Below are 20,738 nucleotides of genomic sequence, written 5' to 3'. Positions count from 1 at the left end.
TGATGAGGTCGAGGATCTGTTGTCTTTTAAGAAAGAAATAGAGGATGTTGACAAGGATGAATGGATTTAAAGCCGTGAACCAGGAAATGAAGTCTATGTATTCAATAACGTCTGGGAGCTTGTTGATCCGCCTGATGGGGCTTACCTATAGTGTAAGTGGATCTATAAGCAAAGAGAGGTATAGATGGAAAGGTGCAAACCTTTAAGGCTCGACTTGTGGCAAAGGGTTATACCCAGTTTGAGGGAGTTGACATATGAGGAAACTTTCTCACCTGTTGTCATGCTCAAGTCTATCCGAATACTCCTATCCATAGCCACATTTTATGATTATGAAATATGACAAATGGACGTCAAGATTGCCTTTCTTAATGGTAATCTTAGGAGACCATCTATATGACTCAACTAGAGGGGTTCATAGTTCCAGATCAAGAGTAAAAAGTTTGCAAGCTTAATAGGTCCATTTATAGGTTGAAACAAGCATCTATATCATGGAACATCAAATTTGACATGGCGGTCAAGTCATTTGGCTTTGATTAGAACGTTGATGAGCCTTGTGTTTACAAGAAAATCAACAACAGCTCAATAGCTTTCCTGGTACTATACGTGGATGATATCCTACTCATTGGGAATGATATAGGGTTTCTGACTGATATTAAGAAATGGCTAGCTGCCCAATTCCAAATGAAATATTTGGATGAGGCACAGTATGTTCTAAGGATTCAGATCAGCCGAGATCACAAGAACAAAAGGTTAGCTTTGTCTCAGGCATCGTACATCGATCAAATGTTGATCTGGTACAAAATGCAGGAAGGGGTCTGTTAACCTTCAGGCATGGAATCATTTTGTCTAAGGATCAATGTCCTAAGACACCTCAAGAGGTTGAGAAGATGTGATGAATTCCTTATGCTTCAGCTGTGGGAAACTTAATGTATGCAATATTATGTTCCAGACCCGACATTTACTATGCAGTAAAGATTGTTAGTCAGTATTAGTCCAATCCAGGATTTGATCACTGGACGGCGGTCACGATCCTCAAGTATCTTCGAAAAACGAGGGACTACATGCTCGTGTATGGAGATAAGGATCTGATCCTTACAAGATACACGGACTATGACTTTCAGATCGATAGAAATTCTAAAAAATCGACATTGGGGTCAGTTTTCACTCTAAATGGAGGGGTTGTAGTGTGGCGAAGCATCAAGTAAGGATGCATCGTGGACTCCACTATGGAAGCCGAATACGTAGCCGCTTGTGAAGCAGTTAAGAAGGTTGTTTGGCTAAGGAAATTACTTTCTAATATGGAAGTTGTTTCAAATATGGATATGCCTATCACTCTGTATTGTGATAACAACGAAGCTGTGGAAAATTCGAAGGAGCCTCAGAGTCATCGTCAGGGTAAGCATATAGAGCAGAAATACCACTTGATCAGAAATATTGTGCATCGCAGTGATGTGATAGTCATGAAGATACGTCGGAGCACAACGTTGCTGATCCCTTTACAAAGGCTCTCACGGCTAAAGTGTTTGAGAGTCACTTGGAGAGTCTGGGTCTGCGGGACATGTGACACCTTATCTAGGGCAACTGGGAGATGATACTGAGGTATGCCCTAGTTTATTGTATATTTTACATTTTTTTTCTTGTATTGTACATTAGTCTCCCAAGGCATTAGGACAAATAGAAGATTATTGGGATTGATGTCCTAATTCTCCCAAAGTCTCATTGTTTGTAATTATACATATTGTTTTACAAATAAAATAACTGTTATTTCATTCTGCCATTTACTCATATCCAATAAACAAAGTTCCAACGTTGCAAGTGTTGTAAACTACTATAGATGGTAGATCCTGACCATTCATGTGGAGACATGTGAGCGGGGGTGTCCTATACAAAGAGTTTATATAAGACCGGACCACGAGATGATTAGACTCTGTATATAACGCGGTTGATACTGGAGACTTACATCTCACCTAAACGACCATAGGTGACACAACCTCAATCCTGAGTGTTTTGGAAACTCCTGCCTTTAAGGGCGGTCCTTTGGTTAATATGGGTGAGAGTGGCCAAATCTCCAACTCAACATGCCTACCTTTTTGGGGACTTGTCTGATTTGGGAGCTGGGAACTCAATACACAAGATAGAATTCATTCATTCCCCGGAGTAGGGGTAAGTAGATAGATTGCTCCCTTAAGGGTTGATTCCGGGGCTTAAACATAGTAGCCACAGCTTATCTTTGGAAGATAGGACTCAGTCATAGTAGGACTATGACTTATGTTCATTAGAGGATTCAGTGGTATTTAAGAAGTTCGATGTAACTACAGGGCCATAATGGTTATTGACCGAGCTGTAGTTACGAGTGATCTGTGAAGGGTTGTCGCACTGTTGATTGGTTAAGATGGACAAATAATATATCTGTGGTAAGGAGAGTTCAGTTGTCGGTCTTTAGTGGAGTGTCTCGCAGTTAATGGATGGTGGATCCCATGACTAAAGAGTTTAGTCAGTTATTCACGTACCGTTGGAACTTCGAGCTATAGATCCGTAAGGTCCCCTTGGTAACTCAATGAATTCAAGCTGAGGATCAGTTCTTGGTGTTGATTTGAAATGTTCAAATTAACAAAAGGTAATTCGATTATATATGATATGATCAGTATGGTGTATGAGATACATCAAGTGGAGAATTAATGTAAATGAGATTTACATTAAGTGACATGAAATAGAAAAAGAGCTATGGTTTATATGTTTCATAGATGAAATATTAAAACTATAGGTTATAAATATATTATGATAAGTTAGTTATCATTTATATTTATAATAATATTAATTATTGGATAATTATCTCTTTTTCTCTAATAACCAATTGAGTGGGAGGTTATTGGTGAATGGTGGTTTCATGGCGTAAGATAAAAGAAAAATATTTTCCTAATTTTAGTAAGAATTAAGATTTTTAAAATTGTTGATTTGAGATTTCCACTCTTGGAAAATTCTCACAGAAAAGTTGCCAAGTAAATCAGATTTACTAAGCGACAGCTTAGAGTTAGCTAAATGATCGTGGAGTGTTTTTACACGATAGGCACTCAGCTAGTAGATAGGTCCTTTATTCACCCATTAGGAGTAATAGAGGATGTCCTAGTTCGGGACAGTGAGTTGTTTTTTCCTACCAATTTCTATGTTGATTAATCATATTTTATTTGAAATTAATTATTTAAAATAATTTTATTTAAATTGAAAATTTTAATCTTATAAAAATAATAAAATCAATTTTTTTTTAATTTAAGTCTTAGAAATTTAAATTAAAAATTTAAAAATTGATTTTTAAATGAAAAATGAAAAAAATATTTTTAAATCAATTTCATTTTTGAGTGGGTTTATCCCACTTTCAACACCCAATTTCCACCCAAAATTTCACCTCCTACTTAGAGTGATTGGTGTCACCTCTTCATGCAAAGGGATGTGCATGAACTTATTCAATAAAACTCGTTTGATTCAGTTGAGAAAACAGGCCACGCAAAGTCGAATTTTGCTGGTGAAGGTTGAAGAAGTGTTCTTCAACTTCAGTTGAAAAACCATTGTTTTCCTCCACAAAATTTGCTCAATTTTAGTTCGTTTTGGGTTCCACCACTGAATTTAAGATCCAAAATAGTAGGGTAGATCAAGTGGTGTCTATACCTTGTTCCTGAGGAGATTGAAGCTGAAATTCGTGGATTGAAGAAGGTCTTCAAAGGTATATCATCAAACCCTATTTTAAGTTCTTGAACATGCTTTTTTAGTTGCTAAAATTGATGAATTAGAGTGCTTAATGATTCTGTTTGCTCAATAGAATAAGTTTACTGAATCAAACACCATTAGCCTTGACAATCACCTGTTTGAAGCAAGAGATTGCTGAAAATAACTTTCATTCATTTTGTTTCTCATCTTTACAAGTTGTATTAAATTTCGAACTAAGAAATTATTTAATTTGTAATTGACACTTCAAAGTTTATATATATATTTCTACGCATGAAAACGATTTCCTATGATCACTCATAGAGTTAAGCAGCTATAACCAACTACCCGAGAGGTAAATGGTTGTGGAACTCACTAAGCAAAGTAAGAAGTGGATCTAGAGATAGAAATAACCTTATGACTAACGAAACATCATTTATGCTTCATAGAGATATGATAAATGTGGTTGGCCATTGAGAGGTGTGCGATAAATGAATGATGCAATCTTGGATTTCTCTCAATGTCAACTGAGGGACTTGATATTGGCTTCCCCAAAACCCTATCTTCTACATTCATTTTCACATTCGTCAAAAGCATTCTCAGATCTAGTTTCTATCTGCTCTTAGTTTGTTGAGATAGCCATAACAAAGTTTTATCGCATGATTTCTCCCTTTATCGTACATTATTAGTTTTCGCCGCATAACATATTATCATGCAAATCTTTCGATCACAAATTCCCCGTGTTCGACTTTAGATCATTTTGAGAAACTTCTGACCTTGTTATACTTGGCAAGTCACAAGAAAACTTATGATAGGAGCACATACTTGCATACATTAGCGCATATTTAGTTTAGCGCATTGACCATTGAGCTTAAGTGTACACCAGATCACATAATCACAGTAAATTCAACCCAACGAGATTTCCAAACCAACAAGTTCTATCACAGATAGGCAGTGAAATTTTTTTATAATTGTAAATATTTTGATTCATTTTCCTATATTTGAAAACAACCTTCATATTGGCATCAAATTAATTTGACTTTTTTTCATATTTTTTATGTTTTTTATGTGTGCGTGTGCGTATATATATTGTTATTACATTCAGTTTATTTTCATCTTTTTTCAACTTTTTATGTATATTCTTATCATATTCTATCTCACTCTATATTTTTATATTATTATATCATTTTTAACTATCTAAAATACATTGTTGGTTATTATATTCTTAAAAAATGTGTTTGTTCATGACACATAAACAAGTATTCAATTTATATATTATATCTTATTGACCTTTCTCTACCAATGTCAATATATTCTGATAATTAAATAATTTACATTTACACATATAGTATAATAGTATATATGAAGCTATGAGATTTAACTAATCTATATTTACACATACAATGTAAGGGTAATGTGAAGTTATGAGGTTTTAACCATCAATTTTCGTGATTACTATTGTAACATTATATTCTATCTTAGTAATATTTCTCCACCAATGTCTGTGTATTCTAGTAATTAATTAATATACATTGCACATACAATGTAATAGTAATATGAAACGATGAAATTTAACTAATCTACATCTACACATATAGTGTAATTATACTGTAAAATTATGAGTTTAAACATCCCGAGTTCTAGGTCATGTTTCTCTTTAATTTTGTTTTTTAGAGTCAAAATTGATATAATTGAGAAGATAATTAATTTAAATTTATTTGATAAGAGATTTGAAAATTTTGAATTAAGTTAGATAAAAGATTTTAGAATTTGTCAATTTATTGGAATTACATATATATATATATATAATAATAATAATAATAATAATAATAATAAATATTATTATTATTATTATTATTATTATTTATATTATATTATTATTATTATTAATATTATTATTAGTCTTTAGCAATATAAATAAAATAAAATAACAAAAAACCTTAAATCTCATATTTTTCATCTTTTTCACTTAGGCGCCCCCCAAAATCTCTCTCTCCTTCTCAATCTTATGTCTGCAATCATCACTTTAGTGACCCTTTTTTCAATTCCATCAACTTGCCTAGCTTTTGACGATTAGCTTTGCTAGGTCGTCGACCTGGGTCACATGCACACATGTGTCCTTCTTTTGTTACTACTTTGAACATTGTTTTTAACAATGATGTCGTAGGATTAATAGTGTTTAAAGTTGGCTTTCAAGATCTTATGGACAAACTGGTCACATGGAATAAAGACGATGAAACTCCCTCCCACTGTCAAATGCAATCCTATTTCTAGTAGTCCCATCATCTTATGGTTGCAATTTCTTCAAATACTCACTTGCCAACAACTTCGCTTGTACAATCAACTTTGCTCTTTCTCACCTTGGAGGAAGTACATTGTTGTAGACAACCATAGGTTTTAACATCCCTCGTCGACTTCCTTCACATAGACACATGCTACAGGCATTTGGAAGCGTGAAGGACTATATTGAGTGATTTTTAATTTTGATTATGGAATTTTTAGATAGGGTATTTGTGTTTCTTGAATGTTTAGATAGAGTGTATTTGTGGTATTTAAGTTCTTTTTGAAGTAGTGTATCTTTGCATTCTTGTCTGTAATTAATTTGGTTGTTTTTAGGGTAGTTTTATCATCTACTAATTAGTATTTTCTATTATATAAACCTGTTTTGCTATTTTTGCAATTCTGAAACTTTTTTGCCATTTTTTCAAATGAAACTTTAAAATTTTCTATTTTTCTTGTCAACCAAAAAAAAAAAAATTCTATAAATGTCCATCCAAATCCTCTATTTGATAGATATGTTCGACAACTTCCTTATGCCTCCTGTTGCCACGTGCCTAAAGTGATGCAGAGCGGCCGACATCCTCGAAAATGGTTAATTTTTAAAGAAAACAAAGGAGTCGCCACCAATCCTTTTATGGTGTGAGTGCCAAATAAAGTAAATAATTTTTAATTAAAAAAATCAGTCTGTAAAACTAAAGTGGAGTTCGAGAGTCGTTTGTGTATGGGGAAGGTGTGATAGCACCCCTCAACACCAATTTAAAAAACGACGACCAAATTTTAAATCTTGAATTAAAAATATTTTTTAAAAATAAAAATAATGTCTTATTTTAACCTTCATTGTTCCCATGTTTGAAGTCGTGATCCCATGAAAAAAGTAGACAAAATTCCATCAATTGGGTCCGTTTAAAATTTAAGAAAAATTCTTCATCTTATGAAAGTTGGGAAATATTACAAATTTCTCACATCTGGGATAGGATATACATTTAATAAATGAAGATATTTTAAAAAATATATATTAACTAAGTTCATTTTTTTGGATCAAATCTCAAATTCTCAAAAATTATGATCTTTCACTTCAAGAATTCTAGAAAATTGGATTCCTAAATTGTCTAGATTTCGTCATATGATTTTTTTTTAAGGGAAAACAACCTTAGAAACCATATCAGTAGGAAAAATAATTAGACGACTTATTGAAATAATACATTAATTTTTAAATATTCAAAAACAAAAACAGTTTAATTTAAAGAAATTCTTAAATGACTTAATTTTTTAAAAAAGGATTAATAAACTCAGAGAAATGTTAATTAAAAATCAAAGTCAATTTCATGTCAACGTTATATAAGGAAGAATAGATAATTTAAGAAACATAAAAAAAAAAAAAAAATCGACTCAACATCAAAAAGATTCTAGAAAATCGAACTCCAAGATTTTCTAAATTTCATCATCGAGTATTTATTCTAAAATATCATAATAAACTTTATAACATAATATGGACATATTAAAATAATAGCACAGTAAAATGCATGAAAAATTAAAATAATTAAATGTAATACAAAGAATAAGGTTAAAAACCATTTTTGGTTCCTAAATATTCATTAAAATAACAATTTAGATCTTGAACTTTGTTTGTATCGATTCAGTCTTTGTACTTTCAATTTTTTAACAATTTTATCCCATACATGTTTAAGTTTCATAAAATAATCTTGGATCTTAATTTATTGGATTGATTTAAGAAACATAAGAAAAAAAAAACCGACTCAACATCTAAAAGATTCTAGAAAATCGAACTTTCAGATTTTCTAAATTCCATCATCGAGTATTTATTCTAAAATATCATAATAAACTTTATAACATAATATAGATATATTAAAATAATAGCACAGTAAAATGCGTGAAAAATTAAAATAATTAAATGTAATACAAAGAATAAGGTTAAAAACCATTTTTGATTCCTAAACATTCATTAAAGTAACAATTTAGACCTTGAACTTTGTTTGTATCGATTCAATCCTTGTTTTTTCAATTTTTTAACAATTTTGTCCCTGAACTTTAGTATGTACAATTTAGTCTTTGTACTTCTAAATTCATAACAATTTAATCCCTAATGTAAATAATTTTATCAAAATTAGATGTCAAATTTTATTATTTTATGATGTAAACTTTGTATTTTATATATTTAGTATCTAATTAGTTTATCGATTTATTTATGCAAGAAATCTTGTTAAATCTTAACTCTAATTTCTACAATAGGGACTAAATTGTTATAAATTTGAAAGTATAAGGATTAAATTATTACATAGTAAGGTTTAGGAATAAAATTGTTGCAAAATTAATAGTTTTGGTATTAAATCGTTACAACCCAAAGTTCAGGAACTAAATTGTTACTTTTATGAAAGTTTAGGGATTAAAAGTCATTTTTAATTAAAAAAAATTAAGTAAATAAGTAAAAAAATGTCAAATAGAGATTATGAGATGAAAAGCCAAAAATCAAAGGGGTGTTTCAAATTTAGAAAATTGGGTAAATTATTTACAAATATAGCAAAATATCACTATCAAATTTAGAAAATTGTGATAGACCACAACAGAAATCTATCAGTTTGATAAATCTCTATCACGGTCTATGATCCAGTGATAGATGTCTATCGCAATCTATTCCTGATAGACATTGACATTTTGTTATATTTGAAAATAGTATTTAAAACGTTTATCCAAAATCAAAATAACTAAATAATAATAAATAAATAAATAAACCTAAACATAGGCATAAAAAAGGAGCATGGGGCATTTTCAAATTTAGAAAATTGAGCTAACTCGACAAAAAGTGTACAAAGGAATTAGAAACTAAAGCCAGGGAATGTAAAATGACAAAAATAAATAAATAAATAATTTTTTATTTTTTATTATTTTTTTTAAAAAAAAAACCCCACGAAAAGGCAATTACGCAAATGGCTCATGATGCGACCCATCAGACAAGAGCCTCGATTAATCGGTGCGGCCCAATTAATCATCAACCCTTGCGAATGAAAGAAATAAAAGATAGCACCGAACGATCGTTCCTCTTCCCCAACCAACGTTTTTCTTCTCCTTTTCATCTATTGTAAAACACCTTCAAAGCTTCTAGCTTGGATTTATGGATTCCATTTTCTCAGCAACTTCTGTCTCTTCCATTCTGGTGAAAGGAAATGGAGGAATTGGCTGCCAGGCTACGATGGCTCATTTCAAGACCAACTCTAGAAGACGCCTACCCAAAAACCTCCTCTGTCCACGACGGGCCAAGCTTCCTCCTGACCCCGCTGTCAACCAATTCTTGAAGAACAAAACCTCTGCCCCTTCCCCATCCTTAACTGATTTGATTTCCTCTGAGATTTTCCAACTCCCTAAAGGTGAAGACGATGAGCATGAAGAAATCCACGCTTATGACTATAAGGATACTGATGTTGTTTGGGATTCAGATGAAATTGAAGCCATTTCATCACTCTTCCAAGGGAGAATTCCTCAGAAACCCGGTAAATTGAACCGAGATAGACCTCTTCCTCTCCCACTTCCTCACAAGCTACGACCATCAGGGCTTCCTGACCCTAAAATCCGCCCAAGAATAATGGTTTCTTCGCGTGCTTTGCTGTCTAAGCAAGTCTACAAGCGTCCTGACTTTCTTATTGGCCTTGCCAGGGCGATTAGAGATTTGTCCCCGGAGGAAAATGTGTCCAAGGTTCTCAACCGTTGGGGTCCTTTTTTGCAGAAGGGCTCTTTGTCATTGACGATTAAGGAACTGGGTCATATGGGTCTTCCTGATAGAGCTCTAAAGACGTTTTCTTGGGCGCAGGAACAACCTCGACTCTTTCCGGATGATCGTGTTTTGGCCTCAACCGTTGAGGTCCTTGCAAGGAACCATGAACTGAAGGTACCTCTAGACTTGGAAGAGTTCACTAAACTTGCTAGTCGTGGTGTGCTCGAGGCAATGGTGAGAGGGTTTATTAAAGGTGGGAGCTTAAATCTTGCTTGGAAGCTTCTTGTAGCTGCAAAGAAGCGTAAGAGACTGTTGGATCCTAGCGTTTATGTGAAGTTGATATTGGAGCTTGGGAAAAACCCTGATAAAAACGTGTTGGTTCTTACCTTACTGGATGAGCTAGGACAAAGAGAAGCCTTGACGTTAAACCAGCAAGATACTACAACTATAATTAAGGTCTGCACAAGGCTTGGTAAATTTGAAATTGCTGAGAAACTTTATAGCTGGTATGTTGAATCTGGACACGAACCTAGTGTGGTTATGTATACTGCCTTAGTTCATAGCCGCTACTCAGACAGGAAATACAGGGAGGCATTATCTTTAGTGTGGGAAATGGAGGCTGCAAATTGTCCTTTTGATCTTCCTGCTTATAGTGTAATGATAAAGCTTTTTGTTACTCTTGGTGATCTTTCAAGGGCTGTTAGATATTTTGCAAAGCTTAAGGAAGCTGGTTTTGCCCCTACATATGATGTATATAGGAAAATGATCACCATTTATTTAGTTTCAGGGAGGTTAGCCAAGTGTAAAGAAATTTACAAGGAAGCAGAGAATGCCGGATTTATCATGGATAAACAAATTACTTCAATGCTGTTGCAATCAAAAAGATGATTCAGCTGTGCAATCCAATTGAACATGTGTACCTTTTTTAAAAAATATATTAATTGTTATTCTTTTCTGGCATAGTTCGATGAATTGGTTGCAGCATTGCCTCTACCTGATGGATGTGAAGAAGAGCAGTTGAAAAGGATTGCAGAACTATAGGTATGAATCTTCTCATATTCTGATGTTGATATAAGAGCAAGAATTCTTGTGTTGTTTACTTCTCAATACCTTGTCACTAGTATCCATTCTAGGCTGAGAACGATGATGTAGGTCAAGAATTTCAAAAGCAGCCACAAGCAGCATGTGTTATCTCGTCTTCTTGTTAATCTTTATATTTTCAACATCTCTAGATGCAAATTGTTGGTCCACCATGATTTCCAAAGCATACCAAAAAAAAGGTTCATATTTTAGATTGTTACATCCGTATGGTTTCATTTCATAAGTTGACTCGATCGTTGTTTGGCTCTTGTTTCTTCTTCTCATTTGTTCATTTCGTTTCTTTCTCTTGTTTATTGTACACAGTAACGACAGTTAATTTTAAAACTATTTTCATGTGTTGTACACTTGCATCATCAAAATTTAAATTGAAATGTCACAAACAATTTGCTTCATTGAACTATTCACAGTTTGTACAAAGTATATAACAAAAAACATGTATGATATACATAACAAAATACAACTACGATATAGTATAGACTAGTAAAAGAATCTATTAGCTCATAGTTCACAACCATATTGAAGCCCGAACTCTGCAATCCTCTCCTGAACCCAATACCCCTTTTGTTGGGGACTCTATCAATAAGATATAATGGACTAGCGGGTTGTTGAAGGCAATGTCCATATCCACCAATCTTCCAAACATGATCCTCCTGAATAACTCAAGTTGCCTCTCTGCAAGCTCTTCTTTGACTATCTTATTTGCAATCCCAATGTGAGGTGATATACTCGTAACTTGGCCAGGAAAATGGTCTCCAACAGAAATCTTTAGATTAGCTATCTATTGCTGCATCTAAAAAAAAACATAGAGATAAAATAGAAAAAAATACAGTATAGGCACTTCTAACAAAATCTCATTTCTTTCTCTCTATTCCTCCTCTTGTTTCTTTCTCATTTTTCTCTCTTGTTCCTTTCTCTCGATTCTCTTGAATTTCTTCCACTCAATTCTCTCGTTTCTTCCTCTCAATTCTTCCTCATGTTTCGATGTCCCCCTATGGTTGATTCTCTTCCTCTCGATTATTCTCTTACAAATATCAAATGAAAACCCTAACATGCACTTGAAACGAAAACCAAAAAAGAAAACATCCGTATCAATGAAGAGGAATTTGAGTGTTTAGAAAGTCAACTATTTCGAAATAGAGGAAGAAACGAGAAATCCATTGAATGTGTATTGTTAGGTAGCATTAAAGATGAAGAATTTCGAAGTAGAAGAAGAAACAAGAAAAAATGAGAGAGTGGAAGAAGAAACGAGAGGGAGAAATTCAAGAGAGAGAGAGTAGTAGAAGAAACGAAAGAGAGAAATCCGTGCAAGAGGAAGAAGTGTTTATTTTTTTTCCTGATGTTTAAAATTCATTTAAAACAGTCAAGTTGTGTCTGACAATAACACGAGGAAGAAGTCCAAGGCAAGAGGAAGGAATGAGAGTTCGTGGGATCACAAGCCCTCACACTTGTTCCAAGGACAAAGTAGTACTTGCACACAAGGTTGCTACACAAGGCTGACGTAAGCAAAAGGCCATTTTTTGAGCAAATTTGAACCTTGGGCCATTTTTCATTTGGACTCCCAAAAGAAGTCATCCGCAAAAATATTCAAGTGGTAAAATCACGCGTGGATGACATCAGCAGGAGGCCACTTTCCATTACTTTTCTACAGGTGGATATTTTTCATTTGGGCCTCCCAAATGAGGTCATCCGTACAAAAAATCCTTTCTATATAAACTCCATTAGTTTGTGTATTAGGGCAATAAGAGATTAATAAAAAATTTCACCACTTCTACTAAAGTTTTACTTGGTACCAAAGATTGTCAAGCGATACCCACGATTTTTTCTCTCATTCTGAAGATCAAGAATCATGACTATTTCAAATATAGAAGATGGATTTGAAATTACAAATCAAGGTTTTCAAATCATAAACCCAGGTAACCAAATTTGCATTGTAAAGCTAAGTTGCACATTTTCTCCTATGGAGACTACGAGTAGTTGCTACCCCAGAAGGAAATGGTCTTGAAGATCATTTGTATGCTGAAAACTCCGCTCCGGATAAAATTCTGAAAATCGTACAAGGAACAACAAAAGTATAGAAAGAAAATTCAGCCTATCAACAGTGGAAGAGACAAGATCGATTAATCTTTTCATGGATTCTTGGTTCTATAAGCGAAGAAATCTTGGGAGATCTGCTTCACTGTACAACAAAAGAGATTTGGTCTAATCTTTCAAGAAATGTTTGCTATGAAGAGCATGGCGAAAATAATGCATATACAAATTGAACTGTAGAATCTTTGAAAAGATCAGCCCTTGAAATATTATCTACGGAAGTTGAAAACCTTTGTTGATATGCTTAATGCTTCAGGTATAACTATAACCACTGAAGATCATCCATTGCACATTTTATCTGGATTAGGAACAAACTATGATTCTGTAGTATCTATTATAACATCTCAAAAGAAATCCATGGATATTCAAGAAGTTACGTCTCTACTTTCTCAAGAAAGTCTATTGAAAAACGAAAGATCTCTTCAAAATAGTCCTCATCTTCCCTCTGTAAATCTTGCTTGTAGCAAAAATTTTGGAAAGTCGTTAAATGATGCAAACAGAACTTTCAACCAAAATAATCAACAGTATTCTGACAATAGAAATAAGGGAGGAAATTCTGGAAAAGGAGGAAATAAAAACTGGGGAAATCAAATAAAGTCCAATGTCAAATATGCAATAAATTTGGACACAACATCGAAATGTTATTTTCATGTTCCAATGCAGTACTCTGGTCCGACTAATGTCTCAAACTCAACAGCTTTCTGGACTTCATCAAATGATATCAATAAGGATACATATTCGTATCCTGATTCAGGAACTACAAACCATATTACTCATGATCTAAATAATTTGACAATGAGCACAGAAGCTACTGGAGGACAAGTTCAAGTTGCTAATGGTTCACGTGTGTCCATTTCCCATTTTGTTTATACTTCACTTACCAAATCAAATCATATTTTTCGTAAACTTACTTCACATTCCCTTTGTCACTAAAAATCTTATAGGCTTTGACCAATTCAATAAAGACAATAATGTCTATTTTGAATTTCATCCATTTTATTGTCTTGTGAAGAAATCGAGCAACTGGAACAATTCTTCTTCAAGGAACAATTCATCACGGTTTATACTCTTTTCAAGTGGAAAAGCCTCTCTCATATTCTAAGATGAAGACTCAAACCAATACACAAATTCCTGTCCTAAAATCCAGTCTTTTGCATTTTCTTGTGAACCTATTAACAATTGTACTTCTTCATCTTCTTTTGATATACCACATAGAAGATTTGGACATCCTTCATTACCTATTGTAAAACGAACAGCAAAGCAGAGTACAATAAAACTTTTTACTTCTGTCAAGCTTGTGCAATTGGCAAGTCATTATCTTCCTTTTTCCTCCTCTAACACGCTACACTGCACCACTACAATTTATTGCTGATCTTTGGGGACCATCTCATTAAACTTCTAAGAATAGTTTTAAATATTACATCAGCTTTATAGATGTCTATTCTCGTTTTACCTGGATCTACTTTCTTAAAAACAAATCTGAAGGCATTTTTACTTTTCAGATTTTTCAAAGTATACATTGGAAAACTTATTGGCTTATCCATTTTGCATTTCCAATCTAATGGGGGAGTCGAATTCAAAACTTTTATTCCTTTTCTTAACTCTTAGGGAATTGAACATAAGTTCCCGTTCACATATACTTCTCAACAGAACGACATTGCCAAAAATAAACACTGCCATATTATTGTAGATATTGGTATCACCCTTCTTTCTCAATCGAGTATTCCCTTAAAATATTTGGATGAGACATTTTCCATGGCTGTTTACCTTGTTAATCGGCTTTCTACTTCAACCCTTCATGACTTGTCTCCTCTTCAAATCCTACTCAATAAAAAGCCTGACTATTCTTCCTTGAAAATCTTTGATTGTCTTTGTTTTCCTTGTCTTAGACCCTACTACGATCATAAATTAAATTTTCGGTCATTACCCTGTACTTTTCTTGATACAGTAATATACTCGAAGGATATGAGTGATGGGAGATTATACATATCAAGAAATGTCAAATTTGATGAAAATACTTTTCCTTTTTCCCAAAAACAAACCAAAAGTACCATTTTGCACAGATCTTACTGAAAATAATAAATTCACATTACTTCCAGCCCCACCCATATTTTCTTCAATTCCATCATGATCTTCACCTACACCTATTAACCCTAACACTATCTCCTCTTCTTCTGATCAAAATGGTATACCAACTGACCTATTAGCACCGAATTGTGTTGATCCTTCACCTTCAGAAGAAGATACACCTGCTGGATGTGATAATACTATTTGCAGTAATTATATCTGTGGAATACCTGCTGTTTGTGCCAATGATATACAGGATTGTACTAGTACTACTACTGATAACACTGAAGATGAATTGCCTTCATCTAGTTCTGACTCTCAAAGAAATAATATCAATACTCATGGGCCTAGGTCCTCACATCCGATGGTCACATGATCAAAGAATGGTATATTTGAGCCAAAAGTTTTTCCAACTGATTATTCAGAAAATGAACCACCTACAGCTAAAGAAGCTCTCAAACATCCTTAGTGGCGAAAGGCAATCGAGGAAGAGTATAATGCTTTACTAACAACACATGGGAGTTGGTACCTCAGTCTAAAGAACAAAAGATAATTGATTGCAAATGGGTCTTCAAAATCAAGCAAGATACTGATGGTTCAATCTCTCGATACAAGGTAGGCCTAGTGGCAAGGAAGCTGATATCAATTATAGTGAAACTTTTAGTCCAGTAGTAAAATTTGTTACAATCAGAGCACTCTTTACTTTTGCCATATCAAAAGGCTGGACTGTTAGACAAATTGATATCAACAATGCTTTTCTACACGACTTGTTATCAATAGATGTTTTTATGGAGCAACCAACTGGTTTTATCTCTTCTACCAATACCTCTCATGAGTATAAACTCAAAAAGGCATTATATGGCCTCAAGCAAGCTCTTAGAGCATGGTATGATCGACTAACCTCTTTCTTGTGTTCATTAGGTTTTATATGCTCAAGGGCTGATCCGTCTTTGCTGTTCAGATTCACTAAACAGATGCTTCATACTGATATATGTAAATGATATAGTAATAGCAGGAAACTCGAATTCCATGATTGAAGAACTCATTTCTTTACTTTTGTCAATTTTTCTCTGAAGGATATTGGAAAATTGACATTTTTTGGGCATAGAAGTATCCTATCCATCATCTGGAGGTCTTTTTCTGTCTCAACAAAAATATATTTACGATCATCGAGCACAAATGATGGAAGCAAATCCAATTGCAACACCTATGATCAGTAACTACTTTGTGTCTGCAAAGCAATCCTTTGCTTTATAGGAGTATTGTTGGGGTGGGCAGTCCAGTATGTTACACTCATTAGACCTGAAATATCTTTTTGTGTAAACAAAGCTTGCCACTTTATGCAGACTCCAACCTTAATCCATTGGCAACTTGTGAAAAGAATATTGAGATACCTTAAAGGAACTTGTGATTTTGGATTCTTGCTAAATAAATCAACTCATCTTAATATTACTGGTTTTTCCGGTGCTGACTGGGCATCGATCCCAGAAGATCATAAATCAACCTCTGGATTCTGTATATTTGTTGGTGAAAATCCAGTTTGGGGTCTAGGAAACAGTCTATTATTTATCGTTTGAGCACTGAAGCAGAATATTGCTCAATGACTATTGCAACTACTGAGATTCTATGGCTAAATTCTTTGTTTACCGAGCTGAAAATTCCTATTGATCAAACAACTTGAGCGCTGTAGATCTTAGAGCTAATCCTGTTTTGCATTCAAGAACCAAACATGTGGAGTTAGACATACTTCATCAGAGATCTTGTCTTGGCAAAGAAATTGGCGTTAGACATCCACCAGCTTTTGCTCAAGTTGCAGATATTCTTACAAAAGCTCTTTCAGCTGCAAATTTTAAAAGATTACGTTTCAAGCTTAATGTTTTGTCTGCACAGACCATTGGCTTGAGGGGGGATGTTAAGGAAGCTCATTGAAGATCAAGCCCAGCTAGTTGAAAATTTTTGTTATATGTTAGAGCTTAAACATGTATTTGGCTCTCTGTATAAACTCCATTAGTTTGTGTATTTGGGCAATGAGAGACTAATAAAAAGTTCCATCACTTCTACTGAAGTTTCAATCAACAAAAGTTACACATAAAAACAAGTAGAAAAAAAAAGCCATAGACTAATACAATTATCTAAATTTTAAACACTAAGGAACGTTTGAGACACTTCGTTGGTTATTATAATTCATGGATATTATAGTCTATGCACTATAATAAGGTGTGTTAAAAATGCAAACAATTTTAGTTTAGATAATATAATAAACATTGTACCAAAGAGAGAGAGAATGATTAGCATCAACATTATTATATTTAGAGTCCCAAACATAGAGTGTGCTAACTTCAAGTTGAGAGTCTAAACAGCCCCTAGAAGAAGTAAATCTATAAATAAAAAGTAACATATGTGTTTTCAATTTGCTCAGAAATATATCCCGTACAACAGAATTATGATTTTGGAAAATAATTAAAACTTTTTTATGAATATTTAAATATTTTAGGTAACTTCTCTTTTATCCTCATATATCACCAATATACTATTTCTTTGGTATATCATTGAATAAAATCCAAAGTAATAACAACGCAAGACAAAAAAAAAAAACAAAAAAGGAAAAAGAAAAAAAAATAGAATAACTTTTTTCCTTTTTAAAATAAGATATCGATAGAGTCATAGAACTATTTTTCTTGCCTAAACTGTAGAGCTGCATGTACTTCTACATGTATTAAATATAAAAACAAAGAGCCATATGGCGGAAAATGAATGAGGGAGATATGGAAAATATTCATACATTGGTATTGTTAGTGTAGGAAAATTCCCTAACTCTTTCAATCTGCTTTCTTCAAGTTCAAGCAATTATCTGCCACTTGGCTGAACAGCTCCTGAACTTGTATTAATTCTCTCTCTACAACAGACAGTTTAAGTAAGATTGTTAGTTAGGCATAGTATCAGTATATTCAATAGAATGGAGTGAACATGATAAATTTAGGACTTAAATTATTAAATAAAACTATTTGAATCATTGTAAGTCACAAGCCAAACAATGATTCAGTCGACTTATGAAATAGAATCATATGACAGTAACAATCCAAAATAGAAACTTCTTGTTTTTTTGCTATGCTTTTGAAATTATGGTGGACCCATAATTTCCATCTAGGGATGTTGAAAATATAAAGATTAACAAACACCTGCTGCTTGTAGCTGCTTTTGAAGTTCTTGACCTACGGCATCGTTCTCAGCCTGGAATGGATAACAAGTTTCAACATACTGAGAAGTAAACAACACGAGAATTCTTGGTCGTATATCAACATCAGAATATGAGAAGATTCATACTTGTAGTTCTGCGATTCTTTTCAACTGCTCTTCTTCACCTCCATCAGATAGAGGCAATGCTGCAACCAATGCATCAAACTGTGCCAGAAAATAATAACAATAAATTTTTTGTCAAAAAGGTACACATATTCAATTGGATTGCATATAAATGAAGCAAGATCCCAACCCTTTCTTTAGTTCAAAATGCTAATAAATTTTATTTTTGGATGAAAAACTAGACTTTTGTTGAAAAAAGATGAAAGAATACACGGACATACAAGAATGTTACGCCCACAAAAAGGTGAACTAACTATAAGAAGGGTCTTCAATTCAGTGAAACGTGACTAAGCAAGAAATTCCAAAAAAACTAACACCAAGATCCCAAGATTCTATTATTTCTCCCCTTGAAGATCCCTATTATTTATCTGGCCCACAAACCCCACAAAATAGCACACACTCCAACGAAAACAATGTTTTTGACAGAAAAAAAAGAGGTGGATGGAGGAGAAATCCTTAGTCGACTCCCTGCAACTCCTCAGAGAAAGCTAATAAATAATATATCCAGAATTGAAAAACTTTTACACATTTCTATTACCTACAACTATCACACTAGGATTCCCAAACGTAAATTCTATATTCCTTAAAGAAATTGTTCGAAAGAACAAACCTTAATTCATTGCTACATTCAACTCCGTCGTTGGAAACTTATGAAAATCAAATCTCTCAGCAACATTGTCTCAAATACAGAGTTTGAATAGTAGATTCCAAAATATCGACATGCATGAGAGCTCCTTAAAGTGGGGCTAAATATACATAAGGTAGTTAAAAGCAAGGAATAACTAAAAAAAATTCTCAGCACTTCGTTTTATTGGCGATCTGAAACGCCATAGCTATCTAAGTAGTATCTGACGTTGGATGGCAAAAATAGATTGAAGTTTCCAATACCAAATTTGCTCCCTTTGATGGATTGTATCATATATCATAGCATTAGAATTTGTACGCATCTCAAGTAGCGGGAAATCTGCTCCCTTGATATTTTACTCTCTTCCAACCTCAACACAAGGGTGATTCAAGCAGATAGTAGATTCTCGGTTACTTATCCAATAGACCGAATGTATATAAAGTTAATCTAGGATACTGACATTTGAAAACAAAAATAGCAACATAAATTTTCACCAAAAGGAAAAAGCAAATACTTTTCTTAATGTTTCAACTTTCAACCCGTGAAGAAGTTATTAACCAGAGGCGCGGCCATCACCCATTCATATTCCCACCCCGAAGTATTAAGAATCGAGCAAACACTTCAATCCCACAGAATAAATAATTCATACCTGCTTAGCAGCTTTCACCAGAGCAGCGCTCATGAGCTTGGGCTGCTCTGCGATATTTGCACTGTCCTCTGTAGGTTCGTGAGATGGCGGTTCGGGGTAATTAGGAGATAAACGAACTGGAGGAGCGTCTCTTTGTAATGTCCCAAATGTGTTGAAAGCTAAAGCAGCAATTGCGTTAACTTGTTCCTGCAGTTGAGAAATTATGTCCATCTTTCACCTTATCCCTAAGAAGAATTATACAAAGGATGATTCAGCAAACAATACACATAATCACTCCAATTAAATCAGCAAACCACTTCCAAGGGGTTGACAAAGCTTTTCAGATTTTTTTTCTCGCTATCATAGAATTTGACGTTTTAAAAATGTCAAAGAATTTTGATAATGTACTTGCCACATTTTCAATGTCAAGAGTAATTTAGTTGAATTAAGAGACTGCTATTAAAAGAACACAATTCGCTAAGGTGGGAGTTTGAATTTCGCTTTAGTGCTTTTTTATTTTGGCTTTGTCAAATCCTTCTCATCTCTCTCACTTCGCTCTTAAATTTAAAATTTAACAATTTTATAAATTTAAGACATTTGAATACCAACACGAAGATCACATTAAAGGAAAAGTAAAGACAATGGAGACCTCTTTAACTAATAGGACTGGACGATAATGTAAAGTGGACTTAAAAATGGTAGTGAAAGACAAGATCGAACCGAAATGGAGGGGAGAATAGAGATGGCAGGTGCGTTTGAGCTTCGTATGGCTGGCCGTGGCGAGGCGCGGACTGGCGATTGAGCTTCGAAATGGAGAAGGAGATGGCAGCCAGCAGGGGAGAAATGAAGAGGCTTCGATTGAGAAATGGTAGAAATGGCGACTGGCGATTGAGCTTCGGTTGAGTTTCGGATGGCTGGGGCTGGCGCTGGCGTTTCAGTTTTGGGATTCCTTTCCTTTATTTTTTTTAATATGTTCTCTGATTCCTTATTTTCCTCCGGATTCCTGATTTTCCTCCATTTTCAAATTTGAGTTTATCTTCCATTTCTCTCATATTTCATATCTTTTTTAATTTATCTTATGTTTTTTTTATATATCTTAAGTACTAAGTAATTTTAAATTAGTTATCCTTCCTACATATTTACGAATATTTATATTTAAAAAA

At 33.8% G+C, this 20,738-nt stretch overlaps 2 protein-coding genes across 4 annotated transcripts; one reads left to right on the top strand and one right to left on the bottom strand.

The window, feature by feature from the left end:
* Positions 1-8,983: 8,983 nt before the first annotated feature.
* On the top strand, positions 8,984-17,022 carry LOC120082762 (pentatricopeptide repeat-containing protein At2g01860). Of its 2 annotated transcripts, none has more exons than XM_039038049.1 (2): positions 8,984-10,747; positions 16,039-17,022. In XM_039038049.1, the coding sequence occupies exon 1, from the start codon at positions 9,110-9,112 to the stop codon at positions 10,592-10,594; it is 1,485 nt and encodes a 494-aa protein (XP_038893977.1). In that variant the 5' UTR covers positions 8,984-9,109; the 3' UTR covers positions 10,595-10,747; positions 16,039-17,022. The 2 variants fall into 2 exon arrangements, with proteins under 2 accessions (XP_038893977.1, XP_038893978.1); XM_039038050.1 differs by lacking the exon at positions 16,039-17,022 and adding an exon at positions 12,168-15,382.
* Positions 10,958-20,605, bottom strand: LOC120082763 (mediator of RNA polymerase II transcription subunit 21-like). 2 transcript variants are annotated; one of them, XM_039038052.1, is made up of 6 exons: positions 20,296-20,605; positions 19,597-19,820; positions 18,287-18,364; positions 18,142-18,193; positions 17,745-17,858; positions 10,958-11,597 (listed from the first exon to the last, which is right to left on the bottom strand). In XM_039038052.1, exons 2-5 carry the CDS (start codon positions 19,804-19,806, stop codon positions 17,782-17,784), a joined length of 417 nt encoding a protein of 138 aa, XP_038893980.1. In that variant the 5' UTR covers positions 19,807-19,820; positions 20,296-20,605; the 3' UTR covers positions 10,958-11,597; positions 17,745-17,781. The 2 variants fall into 2 exon arrangements, with proteins under 2 accessions (XP_038893980.1, XP_038893979.1); XM_039038051.1 differs by lacking the exon at positions 10,958-11,597 and having other exon boundaries at positions 17,580-17,858.
* Between the last annotated feature and the right edge of the window lie 133 nt (positions 20,606-20,738).

Source organism: Benincasa hispida, chromosome 8, assembly GCF_009727055.1.
Source record: "Benincasa hispida cultivar B227 chromosome 8, ASM972705v1, whole genome shotgun sequence".
Classification (NCBI taxonomy): Eukaryota; Viridiplantae; Streptophyta; class Magnoliopsida; order Cucurbitales; family Cucurbitaceae; genus Benincasa; species Benincasa hispida.
The sequence above is the reverse complement of the archived record's forward strand: the minus strand, read 5'-3'. Positions and strand labels throughout refer to the sequence as shown.